Here is a 27,318-nt window from a genome sequence, read left to right on the forward strand (position 1 = left end):
CAGAGAAGCATCTATGGAAGTGAGCAATGGTTAACGCAGACTGATAACTCGTCAAGAGCTGAGGATCAGTAACTATCCAGTACTCAGTCCTAAATGAAACATGGGTATCAATTGCTCCTCAACTCAAGGCTCTAGAAACACTGCATCAAGGGGATGAAAAGAGTGTAAGAGCCAAAGGAAGAAGAGCCGAGCTGTGAAGTGCTGCCTTCTGGGCACAATGTGGTTACTGCACTCATCAACTCTAGACAGTTATGGCTGCCTGCACAAGGTCAGTCAACATTCCAACAACAAGTACCAACTCAGTGGGTAACCAACCAAACAATAAATAAATAAAAAGATGACAGGAAAGGAAGGGGAAATGTTGGGGTGCTTTTGTGGGAAAGAAGATTTGGAGTGCATTATGACCAGGATACATTATATTGTTTATAAGCATGAACCTGTCAAAAATATTTTTTAAATTAAATCAACAAGAACTTTAGAAACTGTACAAATACACAAAACTGAAGAAAATTCTAAGGCAAGAAGATGCCTCAGTGGGTGCTAACCATCAGTCAATGGCCTCAGTCAATGCTTGTGACTTACTCGGTAGAAGAGAACTGACTGCTCCTACAAGTTGTCCTCTGACTTCCATAATTGTCTTGGCATGCACATGACACCCCCCCACACACACACATACCAGAGCCCAAACAACAAAAACAGGAAAACTAAAAAGCAATACCTTTAATGAACAAACATGTAAAACTTCAACAAAATATTAGAAAGTTAAATTTAACAACACATAAAATTATAGATGACGAACATGAAAAAAATGATACAACATATGAAAATCAATAAGTATAATACATCACATCAAATAATGAAGGATAAAGTCACCACCATCTCAATACATTCAGAGACAGGATTTGCTGAAGTTCAGCATTCCTTCAGGAAGGAAAAAAAAAAAAGCCTTCAGCAAAAAAATACTGGGATTCTATGTCATCCCAGTGAGAACTATATACAACAACTCCCAGCCAGTGGGAAAGAGCTGAACTTGTGTCTCTAAGATCAGGAAGTAGGCAAATGTATTCAACTACTCTCTACTAATCAATACACATCATATACAGGTATGCTGTGTCACACTGGATTCCACAAATATGTACAGTGTCTGTGCCAATTAATATTTTAAAAATATATATTTAAGCCAGATGGAATAACTAATCTATGCCTATAATCCAAGCACAGACGTGAGCCACTATGCCCAGCTACATATTTTTTAAGTACTCATATAGTAATGACTGGAATAATATATAACAGTGGGTTTTGTTGTTGTTTTGCTCTTTGAGAGTCAAGGTCTGATCATTTATTTGTTACTCTTAAAGGCTTAATTTTTGACTAGACTCAGACTTAGTCTTCTTCTCCACCTCCCTCCCTAAGACAGGGTTTTAAGACAGGGTTTCTCTGCATGGTCCTGGCTGTCCTGAAACTCATTCTGTAGACCAGGCCTGCCTTTCTTTACAGAGTGGTAAAATTACAGGTATGCACCATCACTGCCCAGCTGTCAATCAGATTTTTAAAGCAGGAAGACCCACCCTAAATCTGGACCACACCTTCTGTAGCCTACATAAAAGGACACAGACGAAAAAGCTTTGCCTTTTGCCTGTTAGCACTGTTGTTGGTAAGTTCACCTATCCTCTTGCTACCAACTACTTCTGGATTCTAAAATAGACTAAAGACTAGCAGTTCTCCTAGAATCCTCCAGGGTTCCTGTACCAAACAGGGACTGGAGAGATAACAGGTTCATATGTGTATGTGTCTGCGTATTAAAAGGGTGTGTGTGTGTGTGTGTGTGGTTTGAACAGGTATGGCAGCCATAAATTCATGTGTTTGAATAACTGGCCCATAAGAAGTGGCACTATTAGGAGGTGTGGAGATGGGCTTTGAGATCTTATATGTGCTTAAGCTATGTCCAGCATTATACACAATCTCCTGCTGCCTTCGGATCAAGATGTAGAACTCCTAGCTCCATTTCCAGCACCATGTCTGCCTAGACTCTGCCATGTGTCCCACCATGATAATAATAGACTAAACCTCTGAAACTGTAAGCCAGCCTCAGTTAAATGTTCTCCTTTGTAAGAGTTGCCTTGGTCATGGTGTCTCTTCACAGTAATAAAACCCTAAGACAGATATAGATATATAAATCCACCATGCAATGGAAAACTAATGGAAGTTAAGATAAAATACAGGTTCATAATATAACACAGGTAAGCCTTGAAGACATGCTAAATGAAAGAGGCAAGTCACACTCAGAAATTCTGTATGACATATTCAGTATATATCAATTTATAGGATAGAAAGTACACTAGTATAACCTAGAGCTGCAGGAAGATGAAAGGTTTAGGGGATGATGCTATAGTATATATTGTATCAAAGAAATGAAGACACTGTAGAATTGATTGCTGTGGTACATCTGTAAACACTCTAAATAACAGCAAACTACACAACTTATATCAACGATTATAGTTATGACTTATATGTTATTGTGTAAATCTATAAATTTATCAATAACATTACAAAAAAGTTAAGTAACTATAAAACATAAAAAAAAAAAACAGAATAATAAAGTCAGGTATATAGAACATAACTGTAGTCTCAGCTTTCAGAAGTCGAAGGCAGGAGAATCATGTGTTCAAGGCCAGACTAGGCTACATGGTAAGACCCTGATGAAAAGAGCTGGGGGTGGAAGAGTTGACATTCTGGGGTTAGGCAGCTTTTCTAAAACATGAAATGCATAACCAATAACTAAAATTTGATAAAGTAGACTTCACCAAAGTTTCTAACTTCCATTCTTTAAAACAGTTTAAAAAATAAAAGGGCAAGCCACAGACCAGGAGAAATACTTACAAAACATCTCTCTAAGAGAGGATTTACACCCAGTACACATAATAAATTCTTATAACAAAATAATAAAACAATCAAAAGTTTAAATGGACAGAAAATTAACAGAACCTCCACACCAATGATAACTGATAACAGCAATTAATCTATGCAAATCAATTCATTGCCAATGAGTTATTAGATAAGTATAAATTAAAACTGAAGTGGGATACCACTATACCCACAAGAATGCCCACATGGGGGCTGGAGGAATGGCTTAGTGGTTAAGCACACTTACTGCTCTTGCAAAGGACCATGCCCAGATCCAACGCCCTCTTCTCACCTCTGCAGGCACCAACAAACAGTTGGCACACACTAACACACACACATGTACATAAAAAAATAAATCCTAACAAAATAAAAACCAGAATAGTCTGTAGTAGGGATGGCTCTGTGGTCATGAGAACTCAAGTTTGGTCCCACCTAGAAGCTCACATCCAATCCTAGTCTGGCAGGGATTTGTATGTATGCAGTGGATGTGTGAGTATGTTCGTGAATACCTGTGTAATGTGGTGTACAAACAGCAGAGGACTTTACGCCAGGGCTCCTATTTCTCAGACAGTCTGGCAGCCAGTAAGTTCCAGCGATGACCCTGTCTCCACCCATCTGGCTTGTTCCATGGGTGTCTAAACTCAAGTCCTCACAGTTGGGCAGCAAGCACTCTGAACCAATGAGCCATCTTGTCAGCTCTGCAGTTTCTTGTAATATAGAAGAGGGTCAGTAAAATGGCTCAGATGGTAAGACTGCTTGCCACAAAGCCTGATGACCTGAGTTCAATCCCTGGAACCTACATGGTAGAAGGAGAGCACCAACTCCCACATGTTGTTCTCTGACCTACACACTCCCATGTACACAAACATCCACATCCCAACCCCAACACACAAATAAATAAACGTAAAGAGCTGATAATAATAAAGTTGGAAAGTAATTGAGAAGAGACACTCGATGATGACCTCAGGACTCTGCATGCACAAGCATGTGTGTGCACTCACACCACACTGTTGCAGTAGTTAATCTTTATTGTTAACTTGACTGGATACAGAAGGTAACCAGAAGATAAGCTTTCATTTCCAAATAAGTTTAACTGAGCCTCCTCAGGTAGGATTACCCTGAATGTGGGCAACACCATCCATAGGCTGAATAAAAAGTTAAAAGCAGAAAGCAAGTTAAGTACCAGCATTCATCTCTTTCTGTTTCCTGGGTATGTATGTGATGTGACTAACTGCCTATAGCTTCCAACCACTAGAAACACTCCAGCCTCCATGCCTTCCCTAACATTTATACGGTACTCTTGAACCATGAGCCAAAATAAACCTTCCCTTCCTCAGCTTATTTTTGCCCAGTATTTTGTTGCAGTAACTAATACAAGTACATATTATTTGTTTGGCATTCAAAACAAAAGAACAAAATATGGAGACAGAAAGCAGATCAGTGGTTAGTTAACAAAGGAAAATAGCTATAAAACAGAACAGGGGGACTTGGGGCTGATGAAAGTATTCTGTCCTTATGTGGTAGTAGAAAAAGACTATAAACATAAAACTGGACATCTAGGCAGATGAAAGTTAACATAAAAAAATTTTGCTAATAAAACCGACCCTTTACAAAAGAACAATTAGTAGTTTCATTCCTTGTCTCAAGGCTACAGAAGTTTTCAAAGTCCTAGGTTAATTCTCAAAAAGTTCCATAACCAATCAGCTCTCATTTCTAATGTTTGTGTACAGCTCTGAAGAACACAGAGACCAGGCTGACACAAAACTATGTGCAACTATCCCCGGCTAATTTGTTTTGTTCAGCATCCCCACCTCCACCCCCAGGAAGAATTCCACAAGCATTTAGTAGTGCATTCCTGCTCGTGGGACAAATCCTACTTTTAAAGGTGATAACTTTAATCAGCAGATCAGTTTTTTATTTTATAGAGTATTAAACCCAGAACCTTGTGTATGTATGTTAGTTAAACACACTACCCACTGACCGAGACCCCAGCCCTACAGGTCAGCTCTAAACACCTGTAGTCTATTTGCCAATATCTAACAGAACCCACTACATTTCTACAAAGAATTAAAGAATGTATGCTTACTATGTCAACGTTTCCGAAACAAAAGCAAATGAATACACAGTGCAACCAAGAGAAAAAAAAAAAAAACAGCAGCAACTGAGTTTTGAAGACAAGCAGCATAGGAAACAGGCTGTCACACATCACCTAAAACTCAAGGTCGAGCTCTACTTGTCTACAAAATGGAAATGTGAAAACAGCTCAGGGGAATTGCAGTCAAAGTATATTAGAGCCTTGGGGGGAAAACTCAATAGTTAATCATGCACACAGATATCACCGGGAACAAGGTGCGGAGAGGATTTCAAAATGACAAACCTTTGTATTATCCAAATATTTTGGAAGATACCTTTTAAAATTATCTCACTCTATAGCTCTAGAGCCAACAGTAAATCAGACTACAGCTAGCAAAGGCATATGGTTAAAAAAAAAAATCACAAATACAAACTTGAAACTTTCAGAAAATCAAATGAAATTTTACTTAAGCAGAAACAAGACTCTTCATTACTGTAGGCCACACCCTGCAATAAATCAATCAGTGTCAAGATCTTCTGAGTGAACCTAACTTCCTGACAAACTGGCCTAGGCTGCAGTCTTATTTGACCTCCTGAAATATATTAATAACGAGACTGAGGGTAATACAAGCTAACTAAATGTTTGAGGATCAAGTTGGGCTGACACTCACCACAAACTTCTCACCATTCTGCTCCACATGTTTGTATGTGGGGACCGATATGGGCACTGCTTGCTTTTCTGTGTAATCATAAAATGATTGTCCCAAGGAGTCGTCACTGGGATCTAGGTTATCAGCCTCATGAGGAGGTACAGACAACACTGTCAAGATCAATTCCTTCTCGCCTGCTCGGATCAGGTCCACCACCTGCTTGTGTGTCGCCCCCTCAACATTCACGCCGTTCCTAAGGGGAAAAAGGGAAAAAAACAATCCCATAAACCAGACGGGTTCAAACACTTTGTAACTCCACCCTCCTGTTCCCACTCCAGTGTCATAGTATGAACCATAAAAATCAGAAGATTCATCTGGTTCCAGAAAAGCTGTTCATCTTTCAGAGTCTAAAGTGAAAAGGCTGTTTGTGAACTTACAGCAAGGACAGGAAATGCAAACAGGGAGAGACCTACCCTTCCTCTAGTCCAGAATGCTACACATTGCTCAGTTCAGGAAAGCATGTGGGAAAGATGGTGGTGCTGGGAAGAAATAAAGCTCACTTAGCTATCTAAGCAGTCTGTGCTCTTCTCATTTCAGCCAGCCACGTACGATACAATCAAAGGATCTTGAATAATTCTCCCACTTTTACTACAGTCTGCACTTCAAGGAGATTTCCTTTCTAAGACTTATTTTTACTATTTTTAATTATACATATATATGGGTATGTGCACACAAATGCCGAGGCCAGAGGCCTCTGTGAGCCTGTGAGCTCTGTTACAGACCATTGTGAGCCATCCAGTATGAGTGCTGGAAAACCAAACTTGCATCCTCTGCAACAGCATTATACATTCTCAATCAGTGAGTTTGCATCTCCAACCCCAGAAATTTTCTTTTAAAAAACTCCCCTTTGTAGAGATTAAAGTAAATGTGGGTGTACTCCCAAGGTAGCTACTTAAATTCTATATACATTTTCTCCATATCTTCAAATTAACCTTCCTTTATACCAATTTATTGATAGTTAAAAAGTATTAATCTACATATAGACAAGTTTCCTTTATCTTTTGGCTTCTGAAGGGGCAAGATTACCTCTCTAAAATTCCATTATTTTCGGGAGCTAGAGAGATGGCTCAGCAGTTGAAAAGCACTGGCTGCTCTTCCAAAGGACCGGGGTTCAGTTCCCAGCACCCACATGGCAGCTCACAATTGTCTGTAACTCCAGTTCCAGGGGATCTGAAACCCTCACACAGACATACACATGCAGGCAGAACACCAACACATATACAATGAAAATTTTAAAATTATTTTAAAAATTCTATTATATGACCCAACTTCCTTTGTTCTCCCAGTCAGGCTGGATAATCTCTTAGGATAATTTGGATAGCTGGATAATCTAAACATTTTCTGCTCCATACATTTCACTTAAGACTCTGTAAAATCTGTCCAAACCAAGAAATACACACCTACAGTGATACACAAATCAACCTATTCATTTCACTTGTGCAAAGCCTGAAACAAGGAAAAGTATAAATGCGGAAGAACAATAATTTTGCCAAGAAAGGTGCCGAGTCCCACAAGCACTCAACAAACTGAACAGCCTTCCCAGAACGTTGACCTAGTGAGCTGCCTCGGTAAAATCACTGAGCAGCCAGCCTGAAGGTTCCCTAACACTGCTCTCATAAGAGACACAGGAAAAATGCACCTGGCCTCTACTCACTTTAGTATTTAAAGTTTATCTGCCTGTTAGAGTTCAATTATTTTTTCAGTTCTGTTCCAATCCATTAGGACTTTCCCTTCCTGAGCAAAAGCTAAGTTTAGTAACAAGCCATCCTGAGTTTTCAGCGTTAGACGAGCCTCCTCAGAGCCTGGTTGTACAAACAGCACAAAGGAGCCGCCTCAGCTAGTCCTCCCTGATTTCCAGGTTAGCCATCTAGCCAGTAAGTTCAGCTGTGTACAGCACTGCACATCTGTAATCTAGCCAGCAAGTTCAGCTGTGTCCAGCACTGCACATCTGTAATCTAGCCAGCAAGTTCAGCTGTGTACAGCACTGCACATCTGTAATCTAGCCAGCAAGTTCAGCTGTGTACAGCACTGCACATCTGTAAGCTTAGCACTCAGGAGGCTGAAGCTGAAGGAGGATTACCAGCATGCGCTACACAGCAAGATGTTGTCTCAAAAACTTAGAAAAAGAAAAAAGATCTGTGATCCTCCAAACTCCTGACATTTCTCAACCTAAAATTCTAAATATAAGCAAATTCTTAAAAGTAGTAATTTAACCAAAATAGTCAATTCTATACATAAAAATGAAGGGTGTCTTTGTGATGGAAATTCCAATTTACACAATCTGAAAAGAAACCAGAATACAAAATTCCAACTTTTCAAATGTAATCCCTGGAGGTAGATGCATGAGAATCTCTGCTTCCAGGCCAATGTGAGCTGTGACACCCCACTTTTAAAAATCCAGACAAGAAAGGAGTAAGGAGAGGAGACTAAGAGGGGGATAGGGCTCAGTACTGGGGTGCTTGGGGTTCAGTTTAGAGCTGGGACTGGCAATGACACCGTGCATCAAGACACTGGGGTAAACAATAAACTGAAACCTAAACTTATGGGTTGGTAAAGGAGTTCATCCAGCTTTTTGGTCTTAATACTTCTGCGAAAACTCAATTGAAAAGGTTAGAAATCGTCACAGAATTCATCAATCCCTAAGAACCTTAGCTTATTAACAAATATTCATTTTAATTTTCCATAAAATAGGAGACATACGACATCTCAAAGACTCAAAAATACAATATCCTAGACACTAACAAGATTGTTTTATGAATTTATCCTCAAATCTCACTACTTTCCTTTGCTTGCATTGTTTTTTAGCAGAGCAAACATAGATTTGTTACGGGGGGGGGGGGGGGGGAAGGAGAATAACACCCGATGGCTGGGGGCCCCCAAGGGAGAAATGAACACTTTCCCCCAACTTTCCTAGACAGGATCTGACTTGCAGCCACGCCCTGACTTCAGTTCTGCTGCCGGAGCTCCCTAGTGTGAGCATTACAGCATGTCACCCCATCTTGGAGCACTTTGCTTATAGTCTTGGAAATCAGTGAACCTACAAAATTTGTAGGTAAAAGTGTATTTATGTGCATGCATCTGTCTTCTGGGGAGAATGTCCACACCTTTCATTGATTTCAAAAAGGAATATGCAATCTCCAAAAAGATTAAAAACTGCTGATTTCAAAACACAACTTCAAGCTGTAAAAAGAAATGAACTGCTCCTTGAGTCACTCATAAAAATTCTCCCTGGAGCAGGCTACAGTGCCATGTACTTTTGATACCAGCACTCTGGAAGCAGAGACAGGCAGATAGATCTCTATGAGTTCAAGGCCAGCCTGCTTTATATAGTGAATTTCAGTCAGAGCAAGAAAGTGAGACTGTATCAAAAATAACTAAATCGAGGAAAGACTCCCGAGAAATGTAAGGGGGTTATAAACAGCCAGAGAGCTGCCTCAGTTCCCTGCCTTTGTCATCAAGAATGCACTTCCAACTGGCTAACATCCCAAAACCTTCATTAAAAAATAAATACAGACAAGGGGTTGGGATGGGCCCAGTGGCAGAACACTTACTCAGCTTGCATGAGCCCTCGATTCAACCCCAGCATTACAAAAAGAGACACAAAAAAAACAGGAAAGAACTGCTAGTGTTCTGTGTCATATCCTAAACACATTTGCTAATATTTATCTGGATAGCTGCCGAAGGAATGCTATATGTGCTTCAGCTTACTACAAAGAAATTCTTTCATTCTCTAAAGAATGAAGTCACTAAAAAATTCCAGACCATCTGATTTGAAACAGGACTCTCCATTCTCAGGAATTTCAAGGACTTCTCAATCATAAAAGTGTTAGTCATAGGCTAGAGAGACAGCTCAGCTGTTACGTGCATGTGTATACTGACTGCTCTTGGAGAAGACTCAAGTTCAATTCCCAACACCTACACTAAGTGGCTCACAGAGGCATATGACACTTCTGGCCTCTGAGAGCACTGGCAATCACACGCATATACCCAAATTCATTCACACACATATATACACTCACACTCAAAAATAATAACTAATTTTTAATGTACTAGTCATTAAATGTTGGTATGATACACTGTTTTATACAAGAACACTATTAAACCAGGTTCAAGTTAAATATGGCCCTAAACTTATACAAATCTGAAATATAAACAAATATAAAATGTAACTTCCATAAAAAGGGGAAGTTTCAGCAGTGCAGACATTTGTTTCAAAGCATGGATGGGCATAAGGGAGTCAGACCTGCATGGGGTCTGAATACCAGTGATGCCAAGACCTTACTTAGTATGAGATAACTCATTCAGTCTTGCTAGACCTCAATTCCCCAATCCATATGAAAAGCCATCACATAATGAAAATGAATGAAGTGGTGTAAGAACTAAAGGGAGCCACTGAGAAAGCTATTAGGACAGTGAGATCCACACAGCAAATGGGCTGGTACAACTGTGCTCTCCATGACAATAAAATCTCTTCTTCCAACAATTTTGCTTCCCTCCTGACTTTATAACATAATCTATCAGAAATTCATCTGAAAATAAATGATCACAAAATAAGCAAGCATCAGAGAACCACACAAGTCTTGCCAACAGCACAAAAGATGTGCAGTGGGTTAGGAAATACCAACCTAGCCGGGCAGTGGTGGCGCACGCCTTTAATTTCAGCACTTGGGGAGGCAGAGGCAGGTGGATTTCTGAGTTCGAGGCCAGCCTGGTCTACAGAGTGAGTTCCAGGACAGTCAGGGCTACACAGAGAAACCCTGTCTCGAAAAACAAAAAATAGAAAAAAAAAAAAAAGAAGAAGAAGAAGAAAGAAATACCAACCTATCCTTTCCACAAAGTCAGTATCTTCAATGAACTATCAAAAAGAATTCAATAAATACGTGACTAAAGAAATAAAACTGAATGTTAATTATAGAATCCGGAGGGTAAGTGCAGAGGTTGGAGAGACAGCTCAGCAGTTAAGAGCACTCACTGCTCTGCAGAGGACCTGAATTAAATTCCCAGCAACCACATCCATCAGCTCCCAACTGCCTGAACACTAGCTCCTGGGAATTCGACACCCTTTTTTGGCTTCCTTGAACACCTGTGTGCATGGGTGTACATAGACATAAACATCATCTACATAATACACATACTTTGATATAATTATGAATAAATAAATACATTTTTAAAGATGATAAGCCTACAGGTACTCACTTTACAATCCTTTCAACTTCTTCATGTTTGAAATTTTCCATAAGAAATTGCTTTATAATAAAACTCATAAATATGACCAGAATTTTGTTTATTTGGAAATCTAAGTGATATTCAAATTACATGGATGTTTTCAGCATTGTAAAGATGCACTTGATAATTTTAAAGAAAGCCTGATTTTTACTTTGAGATCAATGTTTAGCTCCAATGGAGACATTTTTAGTTAGCTAATGGAAGTGGCTTCAAATAGTACAACTAAAGTTAGCCAGCTGAGGAAATTACAAACTAATGTAAACACTTCCAGAAGCAGGAGAGAAGCTCTGATCAGGGTTTATACTCTGCTTCTGAAGGAAGCTGGACAAATAAAACAAGGTTTGGACAAAAAAAAAAAAAATAACAAAGCAAACTTTTGTATAAACCAAGGGAAAGAGCCATTTCTACACCACAAGCACAATACTATGAGTTCCCCTGTGACATGCACGAGTGAAATGCCTAAATGGCAATTAATGCTTCAGAAGCAGTCCTTTAAACACAGCCAATAAACTCATGCAATTGTAAGCAGCAAGATGCTTTCCAACTTCATACATTAAAACACAATGGCAATGTGCCACAAGAAGAGCCTAAATTTTAAAAAGTAACAAGGACACTAGGAAGAAGGCTAGGTGGGTAATAGCACTTGTTACATAAGCATAAAGACCTATGTTCAAATCCCACTATCCATGTAAAAAGCCAGGCATGGCTGCAAGGCTGCAAGTGTCTATAGTTCCAATGGTGGAGGACAGAAACAATGTTGTTATTTTGTTGTTGTTGTTAATGAACTAATGCCTGGGAATTATCTTGGTCAGTAAAAGTACTTATCTCACAAGCATGAAGATCGGAGTTAGATTCTCAAAACCCATATTAAGAAAGAGAGAAAGAAAGAAAGAAGGGATGGAGGGAGGGAGGAAGAAAGAGAGAGAAAGAGAGAGAGAGGAGAGAGAGAGAGAGAGAGAGGAGAGAGAGAGAGAGAGAGAGAGAGAGAGAGAGAGAGAGAGAGAGAGAGAGAGAAAATGAATATGAATATGAAGCCTGGCATGCCAGGTATGGTATGGTGCATGCTTTTAATTGTAGCACTCGGGAGGCAGAGGCATACATATCTCCAAACATGTCCGTGTAGAACTATAATCCTAGAAACAGAATCTGGAGAGAGAAACAGGAAGAGCTGTGGGGTTTGCTGGTTAGCCAACCCAGACCAATTGGTAAGCTTCAGGGCAATGAGAAAAGGAAATTGACTCTGTGTGTGTGTGTGTGTGTGTGTGTGTGTGTGTGTGTGTGTGTGTATTTGCACACACACATGTGTACGTGTGCTCAAGTGTGTATGCACATGTATGTGGAGGCCCCAGGTTGATGTCAGAGCCTAAATAGATATCCACCTTTTCTTTTTGAAGCAGTTTTCTGTCAAATGCTAATCTGGCTAGCTACCTTGCTCAGGACCCCTCTGCCTGCACTTTCTAAGGCTGTAACTACAGGTGAGCCCCTATACCCATGTAGTATTTACATGGATTCTGTGGATCTGAACTCTAGTCCTTTTGCTTTTATGGCAAGAGCTTTAACCATTTAGCTACCTTTCCCAGCTTGTACACAGCATTTCCAAAGCTGACACTCAAAGTTGTCCTCCAGTCTCCACATGCATACACACATGCTTACACACCTATGCATGTGCAAATTTTTGAAAAAGTGTACTTTATATAGATCAAGGCTATGAATCAATGGTAGAGTGCTTCCCTATCAATGCCCTGGATTTGGGTCCCCAGTACTGCTCAAAATAAGTAAGTTAATTAATTAATTAAGCAAGTATTATAAAGTTGAAAATTGCCGGGCAATGGTGGCGCACGCCTTTAATCCCAGCACTTGGGAGGCAGAGACAGGCGGATTTCTGAGTTCGAGGCCAGCCTGGTCTAGAGTGAGTTCCAGGACAGCCAGGACTACACAGAGAAACCCTGTCTCGAAAAACCAAAAATAAATAAATAAATAAATAAATAAATAAATAAATAAAGTTGAAAATTTAGGGTTGGGCAGCTGTGCTGCACACCAGCAGGCAGAGACAGATGGATCTCTGAGTTCAAGTCCAGCATGGTCTACAGAGTGAGTTCCAGAACAGCAAGGACTACACACAGAGAAACCCTGTATCAAAAACAAAACAACAACAACAACAACAAATCCAAAACAACAACAACAACAAAACAGAAAAAGAAAAGAAGAGAAAATTTAGTTGCAAGGAGGGAACTCTGATAGAATTCTACAATCAGGAAGCTGAGGTGGCAGGACAAGAATTCAAGGTGAATTCAAGAATTCAAGAACCAGGCGATGGTGGCGCACACCTTGAATCCCAGCACTTGGGAGGCAGAGGCAGATTTCTGAGTTCGAGGCCAGCCTGGTCTACAGAGTGAGTTCCAGGACAGCCAGAGCTACAGAGAAACCCTGTCTCGAAAAAAAAAAAAAAAAAAAAGAATTCAAGGCTAGCCTGGGCTACACAACAAGTTCAAGACCAGCCTCTAATACATACTGAGGCCCTGTCTCCAAAAAATATAAAACTTCTAAAAAGAACAGAATAGAAAAATCTATGTGATTTGGTGTTTGAAAATGAGATTTTAGATACAACATTAAAGACATGGTCCATGAATGGGAAAAAACTAGCAAGCTAAATTTTACCTAAAATTTAAAGAATCTATAAAAGACAGAGAAAGAAAACATATATCCAATAAAGTATCTGTATCTAAATAGCATAGCAAACTTTTAAAACACAACAACCCAAATTATCACAAGTACTTACTTACTGGGGTGGGGGGGGGAGGGGCAGGGGGGCGACACTGTGTGCTTATAAAGTCAAGGGATTACTTTTGAGAATCAGTTCTCTCCTTCCACCATATAAGCCCCAGGGCTCAAACTAAGGTTCCTGGGCTTGGTGGTAGCTGAGCCTTCTCCCTGGCCCCACAACCCAAATTAAAAATGGACAAAAATATCTGGACAGACATCACACTGAAGATATGCAGATGGCAAATAAATATATGAAATGAAATTCAACATTCATCATGAAGAAATTCAAAATCAAAACAATAGCATGCCCATTAAACATGGCTAAAATCTAAACTTACCATGTCAAATACCAAATACCAGTGAAGATGTGGGACAAATACAATTGTCCTTGTTGCAAGAATGTAATATGGTAGTCACGTTTTGTGTGGTGGTATGAATGAGAACAGCACCCAAAAGGCTCACATATTTGTATCCTTAATCCCTGGCTGATGAACTGTTTGGTGAGGATAGAGATGTGGCCTTCTTGGAATAGGATGCCACTAGGAGTGGGCTGCCAAGACCAGTGTCTGTCTGTTCCCACTGTCCTCTCCATTCCTCCCTCCCTCCCTCCCTTGCTCCCTCCCCCCTCCCTCCTTTCCTCCCTCTTCCTTCTTCCCTCCCTCCCTCCCTCCATCCCTCTCTGTTGCCTGAGGATCAGGATATAAAGCTCTCATCTACTTCTCCAGCATCATGTCTATCAGGCTGCCTGCCTGCCACCATGCTCCCTGCCATGATGATAATGGACTAACCCTCTGAACTATAAGCAAGCCCCCAGTTAAATATGTTTTTGTAGAGTTGCCTCGATCATGGTGTCTTTTCACAGCACTAGAACAGTGGCTTTGAAAGGCAAGTTGACAACTTTTTATATAGTTTTACCATCCAATCCATCAATCATGCTCCTATGTATTGACTCAGATGTACAGAAAAATTCATAGCCATACTAAACTCTGTACACAGATGCTTAAAGCATCTCTATTCATAACTGTCTCAAACTAGAAGTAACCAGGATGTCCTTCAATCAATGGATGAATTAGCAAACTCTGGAACATCATATAAGTAAGTATTAATTCCACTATCAAAAGAAATATGCTACTGGGGCTGGAGCACTGATTGACTGCAGAGAACACAGGTTTAGCTCCAAGCACTCACCTGGCAACTAACAACAGGTGCACAATGCTGTTCGTCAAAACTATCCAACACAGAATGAACCTTGATGTACACAATTTCTGAAACTAAGACAACCCTTAGTCTCCTTAAGTGTTGGGTGTATGACTACAACAGGAATTATCAATTTTTTGTTTGTATACAGGTGTGTGTGTGTGTGTGTGTGTGTGTGTGTCATTCCTAGAGGCTGGAGTTACAGCTTTTATAGGACACTTTGCTTAAGATCTAAGGCCTGGTTCTCTGATTGCAAAGCAAATGTTCTTAACCACTGAAGGTTCACATCTCTTTGGCTTTTGTTGTTGTTGTTGTTGTTGTTTTCGAGACAGGGTTTCTCTGTATAGCTCTGGCTGTCCTGGAACTCACTCTGTAGACCAGGCTGGCCTCGAACTCAGAAATCCACCTGCCTTTGCCTCCCAATTAATTTTACTTTAATTGTATGGGTACTTTGCCTACATGTGTGTGTACCACTTGTGTACTTGGTGTCATAAAGGCCAGAAGAGGGTGCTCAATCAACTAGAACTGGAGTTAAACAATTTTAAGCCACCATGTGGGTGCAGGGTCCTCTCAAGAGCAGCCAGTGCTCTTAACTACTGAACCATCTCTCCAGCCTTTACCAATAATACTTTTCCAGCCAGGCATGGCAGCACACACCTTTAATCCCAGCACTCCAGAGGGCAGAGGTAGGCAAATTTCTGTGAGTTCAAGGCCAACTTCATCTATATAGTGAGTTCCAAACTAGAACTACTCAGAGAGGCCCTATCTCTAAATACAAAACAAAACCAAATATTTCTATTCAGAAAACAACACAAAAAAGTTTTCACAACAGTAAAAACTGGCCCTGGCAAACCTGACTGTGTGTGGGTCAGCACCTGATGCTCTTAAGCTGTAGGGAGGGGAGAATAACTTGCTGCACTGAGACTTTACCTGTGGCTGCGTGTTCTCCCAGAGCATCCGCCTGAGGCAAGGGAAGTACAGAAGGCTCACCTGTTTGTTCTCCAACCTAACACCTCCAACCAGAACAAACAAGGGGTTATTGCTTAGGAAAGGATGAAAAGTTCCTAAGTCTGTAATTACAAGGCAATCAGTTTACAAATACAGGAAATATATCTGGAAAATGAATCATATTTGTCATGCAGGAAAGTAAGTACGATACTTTAAGATATTTTTCAGACTAAAAATATAATCAAGCTAGAAAAAAAAGTTTGGAAATTGCCTATGAAGCCAGCATGACCTTTGTTATCAACAATAAAAGCATCTTGTTCATCTCCTGCTAGAATACAAAATTCCAGGGACTGTCAATGTGGTTCAGCAGTTAGGAAGGCTTACTGCTCTTTTTTTGTTTGTTTTGAGACAGGGTCTCTCTCTGTAGCCCTGGATGTTCTAGAATTTGCTCTGTAGACCAGGCTCAAACTCATAAAAATCCACCTGCCTCTACCTCCTGAGTGCCAGGATTACTGGAATATGCCATCTCACCCAAGCTGAAGATCTGTTTATGCATATACGTGTGTGTGTGTGTGTGTGTGTGTGTGTCCATGAGGTCTAGAAGGCATCAATGGATTGATCCCCTGGAGCTTGAGTTACAGATGGTTGTGAGTCCCTGCAATGTGGGTGCTAGAAACTGAACCTGCATCTTCTGCAAGAGCAGCAAGTGTTCTTAACTACTGAACCATCTCTCCAGCCCTAAGGGCTTGTTGCTCTTGTAACTAAATAGCATCTTTTAATATAAATATAGTATAACCCTCAGAGTATATTCTGTAGACAAACACCTTGCACGATTTGAAGATAAGTAAACTAACTTTCCAAACTTTCCAAGATTATCACATCTTCCACCATCTCCATATACTCAGTCTGCCTCTCAGTCCTGAAACAGTATATAACTAAACCTAACAGACACACAGACTTAATAAACTTCTGCTGTACTAAGGACCAATTTCCTTATTATTTTCATTCAAAGTTCTGTAGTAACCATCCTGAAAGCAGCTGAAAAGTACCAACACAAGCAGATAACTCCTACAAAGGTCAGTAAGCCAATCACTTAGGTACTGAATCGATAGCATATATAGTTTTGGTTTGTTTGTTTGTTTTGGGGGTGTCTGGTCTTGATCTGAGACACACAAATATATCACATTTTGGATAATGTTAGGGGTATAGCCCAATAGAATTTGGGTATTTTAGCATGCATAGACCCTGGATTTAACCCCAGCACACAACAAAACAAAAGCTTCAGATAGCTTAAGCAAAAACAAAATATTGTTTTAAAAGATGTTTCTCCACTGGGCATGATGGCACATGTCTAAACACTCAGTAGGTGGAAATGGGAGAACATCGAGGACAGTTAACCTGGCTATACAGCAAGTTTGATGTCAGCTTGGGCAACCTAATAAAACCAAGCCAGATGTGGTAATGCATTGGGATACAAGAAGAAGAATCACAAGTTCAAAACTAGCCCAGTGTATTGACGCACACCTCTTTGGGTTCAAGGCCAGCCTGGTCCACAGCATCCAGGACTACATAAAGAAACCCTGTCTTGGGGGGGGGGGGGGGAGAGAGCTAGTTCAAGGCCAGCTTCAGCTAAGTAGTGAGTTAGAAGTCAGTGTGGGCTACTGTCACAAACAAACGGAACATTTTCACAACAGAAGTTCACTGGACGAAAAACATAAGAACACTCAAACACAACCACTGAAATACTCAAGAATGGGTACATCTCCTCCAGTGAGGAGCCTTACTTAGCTGACAGGGGCAGTACTTACAAGATGACACACACGCTACCTGACATCTAATTAACAATCTCACAAAACTGCAGCACTCCTCACATTCCTGACACAGCAAAAATTCACGTTTCTCATGCTGAAGACAGACTCAGTACACACTTTAGTACTGCAGTCACCTCAACTCCCAGTTGTTGCTATAATACCAAAACAAAAGATTTAAGATTGTTTTAATGTATGTGTAAATGTGAGTGTCTCTGCACTCACACATGTGAGAGGCAACAGAGGTAGCCAGAAGTGGGTATTAGATCCCTGGAACTGGAGTCACAGGTGGTGTGAGCTGTCTTGTGGGTCCTGAGAACTGAACTCTGGTCCTGTGGGAAAGAAGCTACTGCTCTTAACCCCTAAGCCAGGTTCCAAAAGGCATCACCAAAAGAAAAGATCTAAATTCAAGGTAGCACTTTCCAATCAGAGACACAAGGTATATCTAGAACAAGTTAGGGTCCTGGAGCACGGAAGGGCAAAATGCTACAAACACAGTGATAAGCATAGCACAATCATTTACAACATAAGGTGATAAGAAGCAGACAGTCCAGAAGCTGGCTAGGACTATGAGCAAAGTGCAGGAACAAACGAAAGGTGGCGTCTCATCAGCTGCTCCTAACACTGGGTGTTAGAGCTTCCTTGCTCTTGGTTCCCTTCTTTATACAATAGAAGACAGTCAAAGGAGAAAAAAATGGTCTTTCATTCTAATACCAATTTTTCCACTTCAACCTTGGAAATGTATTCAACAAAATAAAACCTAAATTTGTATGGGTACAAATATATACACAACTATATTCCTAGCACACAAGAACAAAATCCAGACATTTTAGCCAGACGTTGGCAGCACCTGCCTTTAATCCCAGCATAGGCAGGCCAATCCCTAAGTCTACAGCGCGAGTTCTAGGACAGCTAGGGCTACACAGAGAAACCCTGTCTTGGGGGTAAAAAATTCCAAACTTGTTGGCACTGCTTTCAAGGCTGCTCTGTATCTCATTTTCCTCATCCTTCCCAGTTTCTATGCCCCAACATCGAGTTGAGGGCCCTTGCTACCCTAGAACTTCCCGCATCTTTCCCCCTTTGGTCAGGCCCTCAGCCTATAAAACCCTTCCTCTTTCTCTACTACTGAAATACTTGTTCTTCAATCTCATAAATGCTTTACGTAGGAGCCAGGGAAACTCTGGGAAAAAGCAGTTGCCTTGAAAGCCTAACACCCCAAGTTCAACCCCAGGAAGCCACAGAAGGAGAGAACTTATTCCTGAAAACTGTCCTCTGACCTACACTCACATGGGCACGCGGGCTTGCTATCACATGTTCACAATACACATTTTTTAATTATATAAAAACTTTCTGTGAACTGCCCATCTTTTTAAGCAAATCCACTCTTTAAATTCCAACTGTTTCTCACTCACCTCTGTGCTGTTTGAATATGCTTGGCCCAGGGAGTGGCGCTATTAGGAGTATAACTTGTTAGAGTAGGTGTGGCCTTATTGAAGGAAGTCACTGTTGGGGTGGCTTTGAGACCTTCCTCCTAGCTGCCTGAGAGATTCAGTCTTCTCCTGTTTGCCTTTGGAACTAGATGAAGAACTCTCAGCTCCTCCAGTGCCATGCCTGCCTGAATGCTGCCATGCTTCCTGCCATGATGACAGACTGAACCACAGAACCTGTAAACCAGCCCTGATTGAATGTTGTCCTTTATAAGAATTGCCTCAGTCATGGTTTCTCTTCACAGCAATCCTAAGACAATCCATTACTTCATTTTCCTTTTTTTTTTAACCAAATAAACTGTTTCTAGTACCTCCTCCAACTCAGCGCAAGCTTCTTATGGGCTTACAGCCAGACATACTGATTCACAATCCTAGTGGTACCTGACATAGTTTATGCCTAAGAGTGAATAAAAACAGTCCATACAAAGTACAGTGGGCAGGGAGGTAGGTTGATAGCTAAATCACTGTGTTTAGGGCTATAGATAAGCTCATGGGCGGTAGACTACCTACCTAGCACCCATGAGGCCTAGCATCCTCAGGATGAACAAAGCAGTGTTTTCAGAGTGTGAACATGGTCCAATGAGCATTCAAACAAAGAGTGACCAGTGGGCTGGCAAGACGATGGCTCACTGCAAAATGCCCATGCCTGGAAGGCCAGCCCTGAGTTCTAGCCCCAAACTCACAAAAAAGGTGGGAAGAGAGAATGTGGACTCCACAAAGTTATATTCTGCCCTCCACACATATGCTGCAGTACAACATGTACATGTAATACTGATAAATAAAATTTTTTAAAGACATTGCTTTAAAAAAAAAAAAAAGTAAAAACTTGACTACTGTATCCAAAAAAAAAAAAAGAGACAGTTTTTATGGTTTACTTTGGGTGGCACTTGATGCTGATTTGTGTGTACACTGAGTTGTATTATAAAAGGTATTACAATTTTGGTTTTCTGTTTTGTTTTATTTTAGAGAGTGGGGTAATTTTTTGGTTGTTTTGTTTTTGAGATAGGATCTCTCTATGTAGCAGAGGCTGGTCTAAAACTCAAGATCTTACCTCAGCCTTCTGAGTGCTAGAAATACAAACTTTCCTGAAGGTTTTTGAAAAGGGTTGGTTGGTTGGTTGGTTGGTTGGTTGGTGGTTGGTTGGTTGGCGGTTGGTGGTTGGTTTTCTGAGACAGGGTTTCACTGTGTAGCCCTGGCTGTCCTGTAACTTACTGTAGAGACCAGGCTGGTCTGGAACTCACAAAGAATCTGCCTACCTCTGCCTCCTTAATGCTGGGATGAAAGGTGTGTGTCACTACCATCAGTCCTGTTTTTTTGAAACTTTTAACACTGCCTAAAAACTGTTTTTTTGCCAGTTAAACAGAATGAACCTACTGGCTCTAAGTTACACTACCACAATAGTCTTTGTCAGTAATGTCATCATCCACTAAATAAACTCAGCATGGATTTTGTTCTGAAAGCACTTTGTTATGATCATAAAGTCTTTGCTTGTCAGTTAAATCTCAGTTGGGCTTGATGGCACACACCTTTAATCCCAGCACTCGGAAGGCAGAGGCAGTTAGATCTCTGAGTTCGAGGCCAACCTCATATACAGAGGGAGTTCCAGGACAGCCCAGTCTACACATAGAAAAACCCTGTCTCAAAAAAACAAAGACAAAAAAAAAAAAAAAAAAAAATCCAAAGTCAGTTAAATCTCTCTGCTTATCTAGCATTTCATAAGAATTATTCCCATTGAGACTTAGCTTCTAAAATACTTATCAGTAAGTGCATGGTAATGAACCCTCACCTAAAACAAAATTAACTAATGAACTAGTAGTGGCTGAAAGACAATTGTTTACCACAAATTAAAGTCTAGCCCTTATGCAACTAATCAGTCTTTCTTTTGGGGGGTGGGGTGGAAGGGTAAAGGGGTTTAGACTAGTCCCTCTATATAGCTCTGGCTTGCCTGGAACTCAGTATATATACCAAGCTGGCCTTGAACTCACAGAGATCAGCCTGCCTTAGCCTCCTGAGTGCCAGGATTAAAGGCATCCACCATACCTTTACTTAGCCACAGCAACCCATAAAAATGATTTCTGAGGGAAGTTAATGTGGTTTTCAAGTTTACTATTATTTGTTTGTACCCTCACTACATGAGACTAAAAGTATTCTTAAGTAACAAGAATGACTGTCATGTTCCCTCTGCTGGCAACAGAGAAAACAATATAGGAGCAAAGAAAGTTTGCTTTAGACCCAGCTTCTGATACAAATTAACATGAGATAAAGGATAAATAAAAAATGCAAGTAACATGTCACAAATAAAAACAGAGTTCAGCTGCTATTCAATTACAGGAACATAACTTGATTTTAAATAGCTAGTTACCATCAAGAATAGCTGACATATCTAGAGACCCCACCCTAGCTGTGGAACTATTGGCTGCTGCTGGAGAAGGAAGTTACTCTTCTTGAAAATTATGGCCACTGGGAAGTTCCCCCTGCCCCAGTGAATGAACTACATCCATGCCCATATGAACAGCACTGAGTGCTGTTGGACTGAGTGGGTTAAAAATTATCTAATTAATTAGTTACAGAAGGAGGACATGAAGTTGGGAAGGAGATATCATGGGGGTGGGAGGGGGAAGCCTATGGAGGAGCTGAGGTAAATATGATCAAGACACATGTGTGAAATCTCCAAAGAATAAATAAAAATTAAGGAAGCTGACTGGTAACAGTCAATAACCAAAACAAACTTTTTAACTAAGAAAGCATCCTAAGACCTGGATTTAATTCTGGTTGTCACTCAGTGCAGACTCTTCTTACAACACAAAGATAATTTTACTCCTATCCACTGTATTCAAGTATTCACTGAAGAAAACCAAGGTTCCACTACAGATTTGGCTAAGGACTCAATAAACATAATAGTTAACACAGTCCCTGCCCTGAGAAGCTTTAAACCTTTCCATCCAGAAGGCTGTCCTGAAGTCCAAATGAACACATATTGCACTGCAAACTGTAATATACCATAGACACTGATTATCATCATTTGTCTCTTAACTGTACACCTTTTCTGCATGACAACAGCAAAATCCACTTAAGTAGGTACAATTGGACAGACTACTTGGTGAGGAACTGCCTTCCTCTTAGTTTGGAATTCGGGAGCTTAATAAATCACTATGTGTTAGCAAAGTCCTAGCTAGTGGCTCCCAGTATAACCATAATGATAAAGCACAATGAGCTGAGAGCAATCTAGAAGAGTCCATGACTATCATGTTGCTCTGGGAATGTGGCTCAACATGTGACTTATATTCCCTATACCTGGCAAAGGAGTGACAATGATTTCTAGTCTTATGAAGACCCACTGAATCACAGCCATTAAAGATTAGTGTATCTGCATCTGTGTTTCTGGCTAGGACCCCAAGTGATCCTCATACATACCAAGTGTGAGAACGTTGCCATAAGCATTCCCTTTGCTCAACAATCATTTCAAGCATTATTATCCAAGTCTACCTGGAAAATCTGAGCCAAAGTGGGGAAAAAAAAATCAGTCAATTCTTTTATAAAGGTTCTTAAGAAGGCACCCAATGTCTCATGACTCACTCAACTGTAAAAAACATTATCAAATTCTTTGTCAAATTATTTTCAAAAATTCACATGAAATTAAACAAAAAATGACCCTCAATAAACAAACTGCACAATATGATTTATCTTATGCTTTAACCTTAACAAGGAAAAGCTGATAGGTATATTATTAGGTAGCTACTAAGAAGGGAAGCATATATAATGTCTAGCATAAATACATGATTTTTTAATGCTAACAAGCCAAAGCCTTAAGGGTCTGTGCTTGAAATTCACACTCTCCAGAGCAGGTTTGGCAGGTAAAAGTGCTGGCTTGTGCAAGCCTGACCACCTGAGTTCAACTCCTGGAACACAACTTAAAAGCTGGATGCACTAGGAGAAACATCTTTAACCCCAGACACCCCATGGGGAGAAGGTACAGACAGGAGACTCTGCCCTAACTTAGAGAACTAATTCCTCAAAGTGAGTCCTGTGCGTGTGTGCGTGTGTGCGTGCGCACACACACACACACACACACACACACACACACACAGAGAGATTGATTTTGATATTCCAGGATCAAGTCAAGAAAGGCCCACAAACACAATCTCAAAAACTATAGGCTGCTCCATACCCCACTGCACACAGCAACTCCCAAAGGCAACTCTCAGGAAACCAAGTGTCCTCAGACCTACTTCAACCTTATAAAGATTAATCTGAAGTTGGTTATCTCACATACCATATAATCAGTGCAAAGATATATTTATTTTGGTTCTATTTGTTAAAAGCATCTTTCATACTCTGGCCTCAAGGTACATGCACATCAAAGGGAAGGCATGCAGTACACATTACACTGGGAAAAATTACAAGGTGGAGACTAACAGTGTTAGTCAAGAAAACTTTCCATCTGTATAAATTTAGAGCCCAGAGGGCTTCTTCATACTGTGGTACCAAGCCCTGCAATATGACTCTAGCCAACCTTGAAAGGAAAAATGAGAAAGTGAGCCAATACTGGCTCCAGTTGAGTTTAATAATTATCCCAGGATTCAATGAGCCTCAGTAAGCAGACTCTAAGAGCAACAACAACAACAACAAAAAACAAAACAAAACAAAAAAACAAAAAAAGGCTCCTCTTGCTGATGTTCAAGTCTAGATCCACTTAAATCTGTTACTGTTCTTTCACACCTCTACCAGTTGTCCAAACAAGTGCAACATGACAACTGGAGTAAAAGCTGTCTGCACATAGGGAAAAGAGTTTAAAATAGGGAGAAATCTCAAACCTCAATCATCGAGGCCCAGACACCTGTCTGTGACTTGGTACACAATGATAAAGCTATACAGTAATAATCAACCTATCCCTAACTTAGACCCCATCATTTTTCATCAACATGAAAAGCTTTCCTGGGACAACTGAAAGATTAATTAAGAACTTGGGTAAGACAAATTGAAAAGCTAAGGCTGGGAACTGTAGTTGAGTCAGTAGAATGCTTGCCTAGCAAACATGAAGCCCTAAATCCTTGGGTTCCATCCTCAGCACAACATAAACCCAACAAAGTGGCATAGACCTGTAATCCTAGCACTCAGCAGGTGGAGGTAGGATGACCAGAAGCTCACGGTCTTCCTAAACTACATATAGAGTTTGAGGTCAGCCTGGGCTACATGAGACTCTGACTCAAATATATAAATAAATCCCTAAAGTTAGTAGCTGATTTTTTTTCTCCTCTTACTTGAAAAGTCTAAGGAAATGGGGAAGTTATACAGAAGTCTTGGAAGTTATAAACTAGCTTAAAATCGTTAGTCACTTTCATTACTTCTACAGTGGTACCACGGTTTCAAAGAATTTTGAATCAATACGAAAAGCTCAAAGGATACAAAACCAATACCATGAAGATTGTTTTATCATCACCAAGCTTCCAGAAAGAATGGTCTAGGCAGTACTTCTTTTCCCCTGCCACCAAAAATTACAAAATTTTCTCTCACCACCAAGGACAATACCAAAAACCTTAGCTTCTACTTCCTAGGCTCCTGTTATCTCATGGGGATTCACAGGGTCCCGCAGACTTGCTTTGCAATGACTAGCTTACAGCTGGGGTTTCTACTGCAGACTATAATAGAGTAAAACGTTAAACACTCATGGTAGGCGATATTAGCTGTAGTGTCATCGCTTTGGATCCTATACAACAAATGGCCTACAACTTTAATACACTTATAACTTTATATATTTTAAAACTAAAAATAAAGAGCTGAATCAAAGTTAATTTCCAAAGGGAAAGCAAAATGACAATTCTAAAAGTTTCTATCAGAAGAAACCATCAGACACAACTTTTGAGTTTTCTAAAAAATAAATACCTAAGTACCCAGTTAGAAGGCATCAAAGTCATTACTGTATTCAGTATCTTAATGCTACCCACAAAGACTAAAAATATGCTACCAGAAAATATTAGAAAATAGTCTGTAATACATTAAAACAAAACAACAAAAAACCCCACAAGCATCTCTTTCCAGAAAGGTCAGAAGAAATGTATGAGCGCTCCAAACTCACGCTTCAGTGAGTGACTCTTTCTTGAAGTGGAAATGATGAGGAAACAGTGTAAGAGTAATGGGCACAAAAAAAAAAGGGGGGGGAGCTCCTCTCCAAGGACAGACTTTCAAGATACTGTAAGTGCAGGCCTTACATGAGTTTGTTCTACAAAAGGAAAACAGACAGCTGTGGAACTCACAATTAAAATAAAATGCTTAAAAAGAAGAAAGACTTCTGTGGGCAAATCCCATCATGGAAGGAGAGAGTCTGTGTGTGGTGGTGGGGATACAGTACAGATGCAGCAAGGAGAGAAGTCCAGGATTGAAGGAGACTAGACAATAGCGCACACAGCACCAACAAGTCAGCTAACAACCACTATACAAATTTAGGACAAAGTACAAAATCACAACCACAACACAGCTTAGGGCAGTGGAGGTCTGCGTTCAAACTGCCAAGACAACATCCCTGGAGCTTTAAGGGAGGTGGAGGTGACAAGTGAGCCTGAACAAGTTCCATGAAGGAAGATTGCAGCAGAAGATGGGTTGCAACAACAGAAGGGGCCTTAAAAAGAGAAGGGAAAGCTACGTAGAGGAATAAGATAAAGTGTAGGATTGCAACAGCACAGAGCAGGAGGGAAACGGAGAGGCAAAGACCTAAGGCGATTGCGGTCTGGGGGAAGTAGGAGCTAGGAGAGCACTATTAAACCGAACTCCAAGGTGTGAGGAGTGGTGCACGTGGGAAGTCGGGAGCCAGAAAAGGGTGTACTTAAAAGCTATGTGGCCATGGAGAACCCAGCTTGAAAATCAGGTTGCAACCCCTCTCCCCCCAAAAAAAAAAAAACGCATGCGATAAGGTATACTCGAGATGCTATGACTACAAAGAAGAGGGGAGAAAAGGCCAAGTGGCAGATGCAAAAATGTCGGTGTGCTTTATCATAACGGGGAGTAACTAAGGAAAGGGGGGTGGAGGGTTAAGGTGGGGAGAAATGATGCCTCCAGAGGAAAATGAGCTGACCACAGGTCCTACCGGGTCTAGAGGGCAGAAGGGACAGTTCACAAGGTCTGAGAGGAGTGGCAGAGACCAGGAAAGTATGATGCTAAAGATGAAAAGTTGGGGAGGACACAGTACTGGCTAGGTCGAAAAGGAGACTCCCTCAGTAAGAGGCAGAAAGCGGCATGCTATAGGAGAAGGCAAACGGGTTGAGAGCAGCCAAAGGCATGAGGACAGCGGGGAGACCACTGGGCTGGTGGGCAAGAGCGCAAACTGAAGACGCCAGAAAAGCAGGAGGCTCCAAGCTGGGCCGCGAAGGCCCGCGGGGGGTGAGGGTCGCGGCAGGCTCTCGAGCTAAGAGAGGTGAGGCCTGGGTGACAGGGTGCGGGGCCAGGACAAGCGAAGGGTAGGAGGACGGGGCGTGGCGGCCGCGATACTCACACCTCCAGGATGCGGTCCCCCTTGCGCACCCCGGCCCGGTCGGCCGCCCCCCCGGGCAGCACGGCGCTCACATGCTGCAGCGGCGCGTACAGCTCCCCGTTGATGCTCCGCAGTTGCCCGCCCTCGCTCACTTGGCCCCGCACGTTGAAGCCGTAGCCGGATTCGGACTTGACAATGCGCACGACCCGCGGGCCGCCGCCTCCCCCGCCACCGTTCCCGGAGCAGTGGAGCCCAGACCCCCCGCCGCCGCCTCCATTCCGGTGCGGGGCTGAGGGGTGAATCCCTTCCCCGTCCTCGTCCGCCATCTTGCGAGCAAGCGAGCGGTCCCCCGCCCCCCTACGCCTCCACTCCTCCTGCGCGCGCCCGCCCCCTTCGGCTGCCGCGCGACCCCGGCGCGCGCCCACTCCGCGGACCGCTGGAGCTAGTCGGCCACCGCGCTGCGGGGGGGGAAAGGGGAGCCAGGCGGGAGAAGCAGACGGTTGGGCGCTGCAGGGCCTCCTGGGAGATGTAGTTCTGCGAGTGGTGCATGACGCATCCGGGTTCAAAGCCTTCTGGGAGTTGTGGTTTATTGGGCTTTGGGCTCTGGTTGAGTTTACTTGGTTGTATGGTGAGCATCTTCTTTTGTTTGTTTTGTTTGTTTGGTTGCTTGGTTGCTTGGTTTTTTTTGTTTTTTTGTTTTTTTTTTTTCCGAGACAGGGTTTCCCTTTGTAGCCCTT

At 41.5% G+C, this 27,318-nt stretch overlaps 1 protein-coding gene across 3 annotated transcripts in view; it reads right to left on the minus strand.

Moving 5' to 3' along the window:
* Nucleotides 1-27,093, minus strand: part of Snx27 (sorting nexin 27) — a 97,176-nt gene extending 70,083 nt beyond the window's left edge. The window contains exons 1-2 of one of the 3 annotated variants that reach the window (XM_076932852.1): nucleotides 26,603-27,044; nucleotides 5,649-5,880 (exon numbers count right to left, since the gene is read on the minus strand). In XM_076932852.1, coding sequence (XP_076788967.1) covers nucleotides 5,649-5,880; nucleotides 26,603-26,907 — 537 coding nt within the window. In that variant the 5' untranslated portion in view covers nucleotides 26,908-27,044. Of the gene's footprint in view, nucleotides 1-5,648; nucleotides 5,881-26,602 lie in introns of all 3 variants that reach the window. The other 2 variants (XM_034499736.2, XM_034499737.2) reach the window with 2 other exon arrangements.
* Between the last annotated feature and the right edge of the window lie 225 nt (nucleotides 27,094-27,318).

The sequence above is a fragment of the Arvicanthis niloticus genome, chromosome 4 (assembly GCF_011762505.2).
Source record: "Arvicanthis niloticus isolate mArvNil1 chromosome 4, mArvNil1.pat.X, whole genome shotgun sequence".
In the NCBI taxonomy this organism is placed as follows: Eukaryota; Metazoa; Chordata; class Mammalia; order Rodentia; family Muridae; genus Arvicanthis; species Arvicanthis niloticus.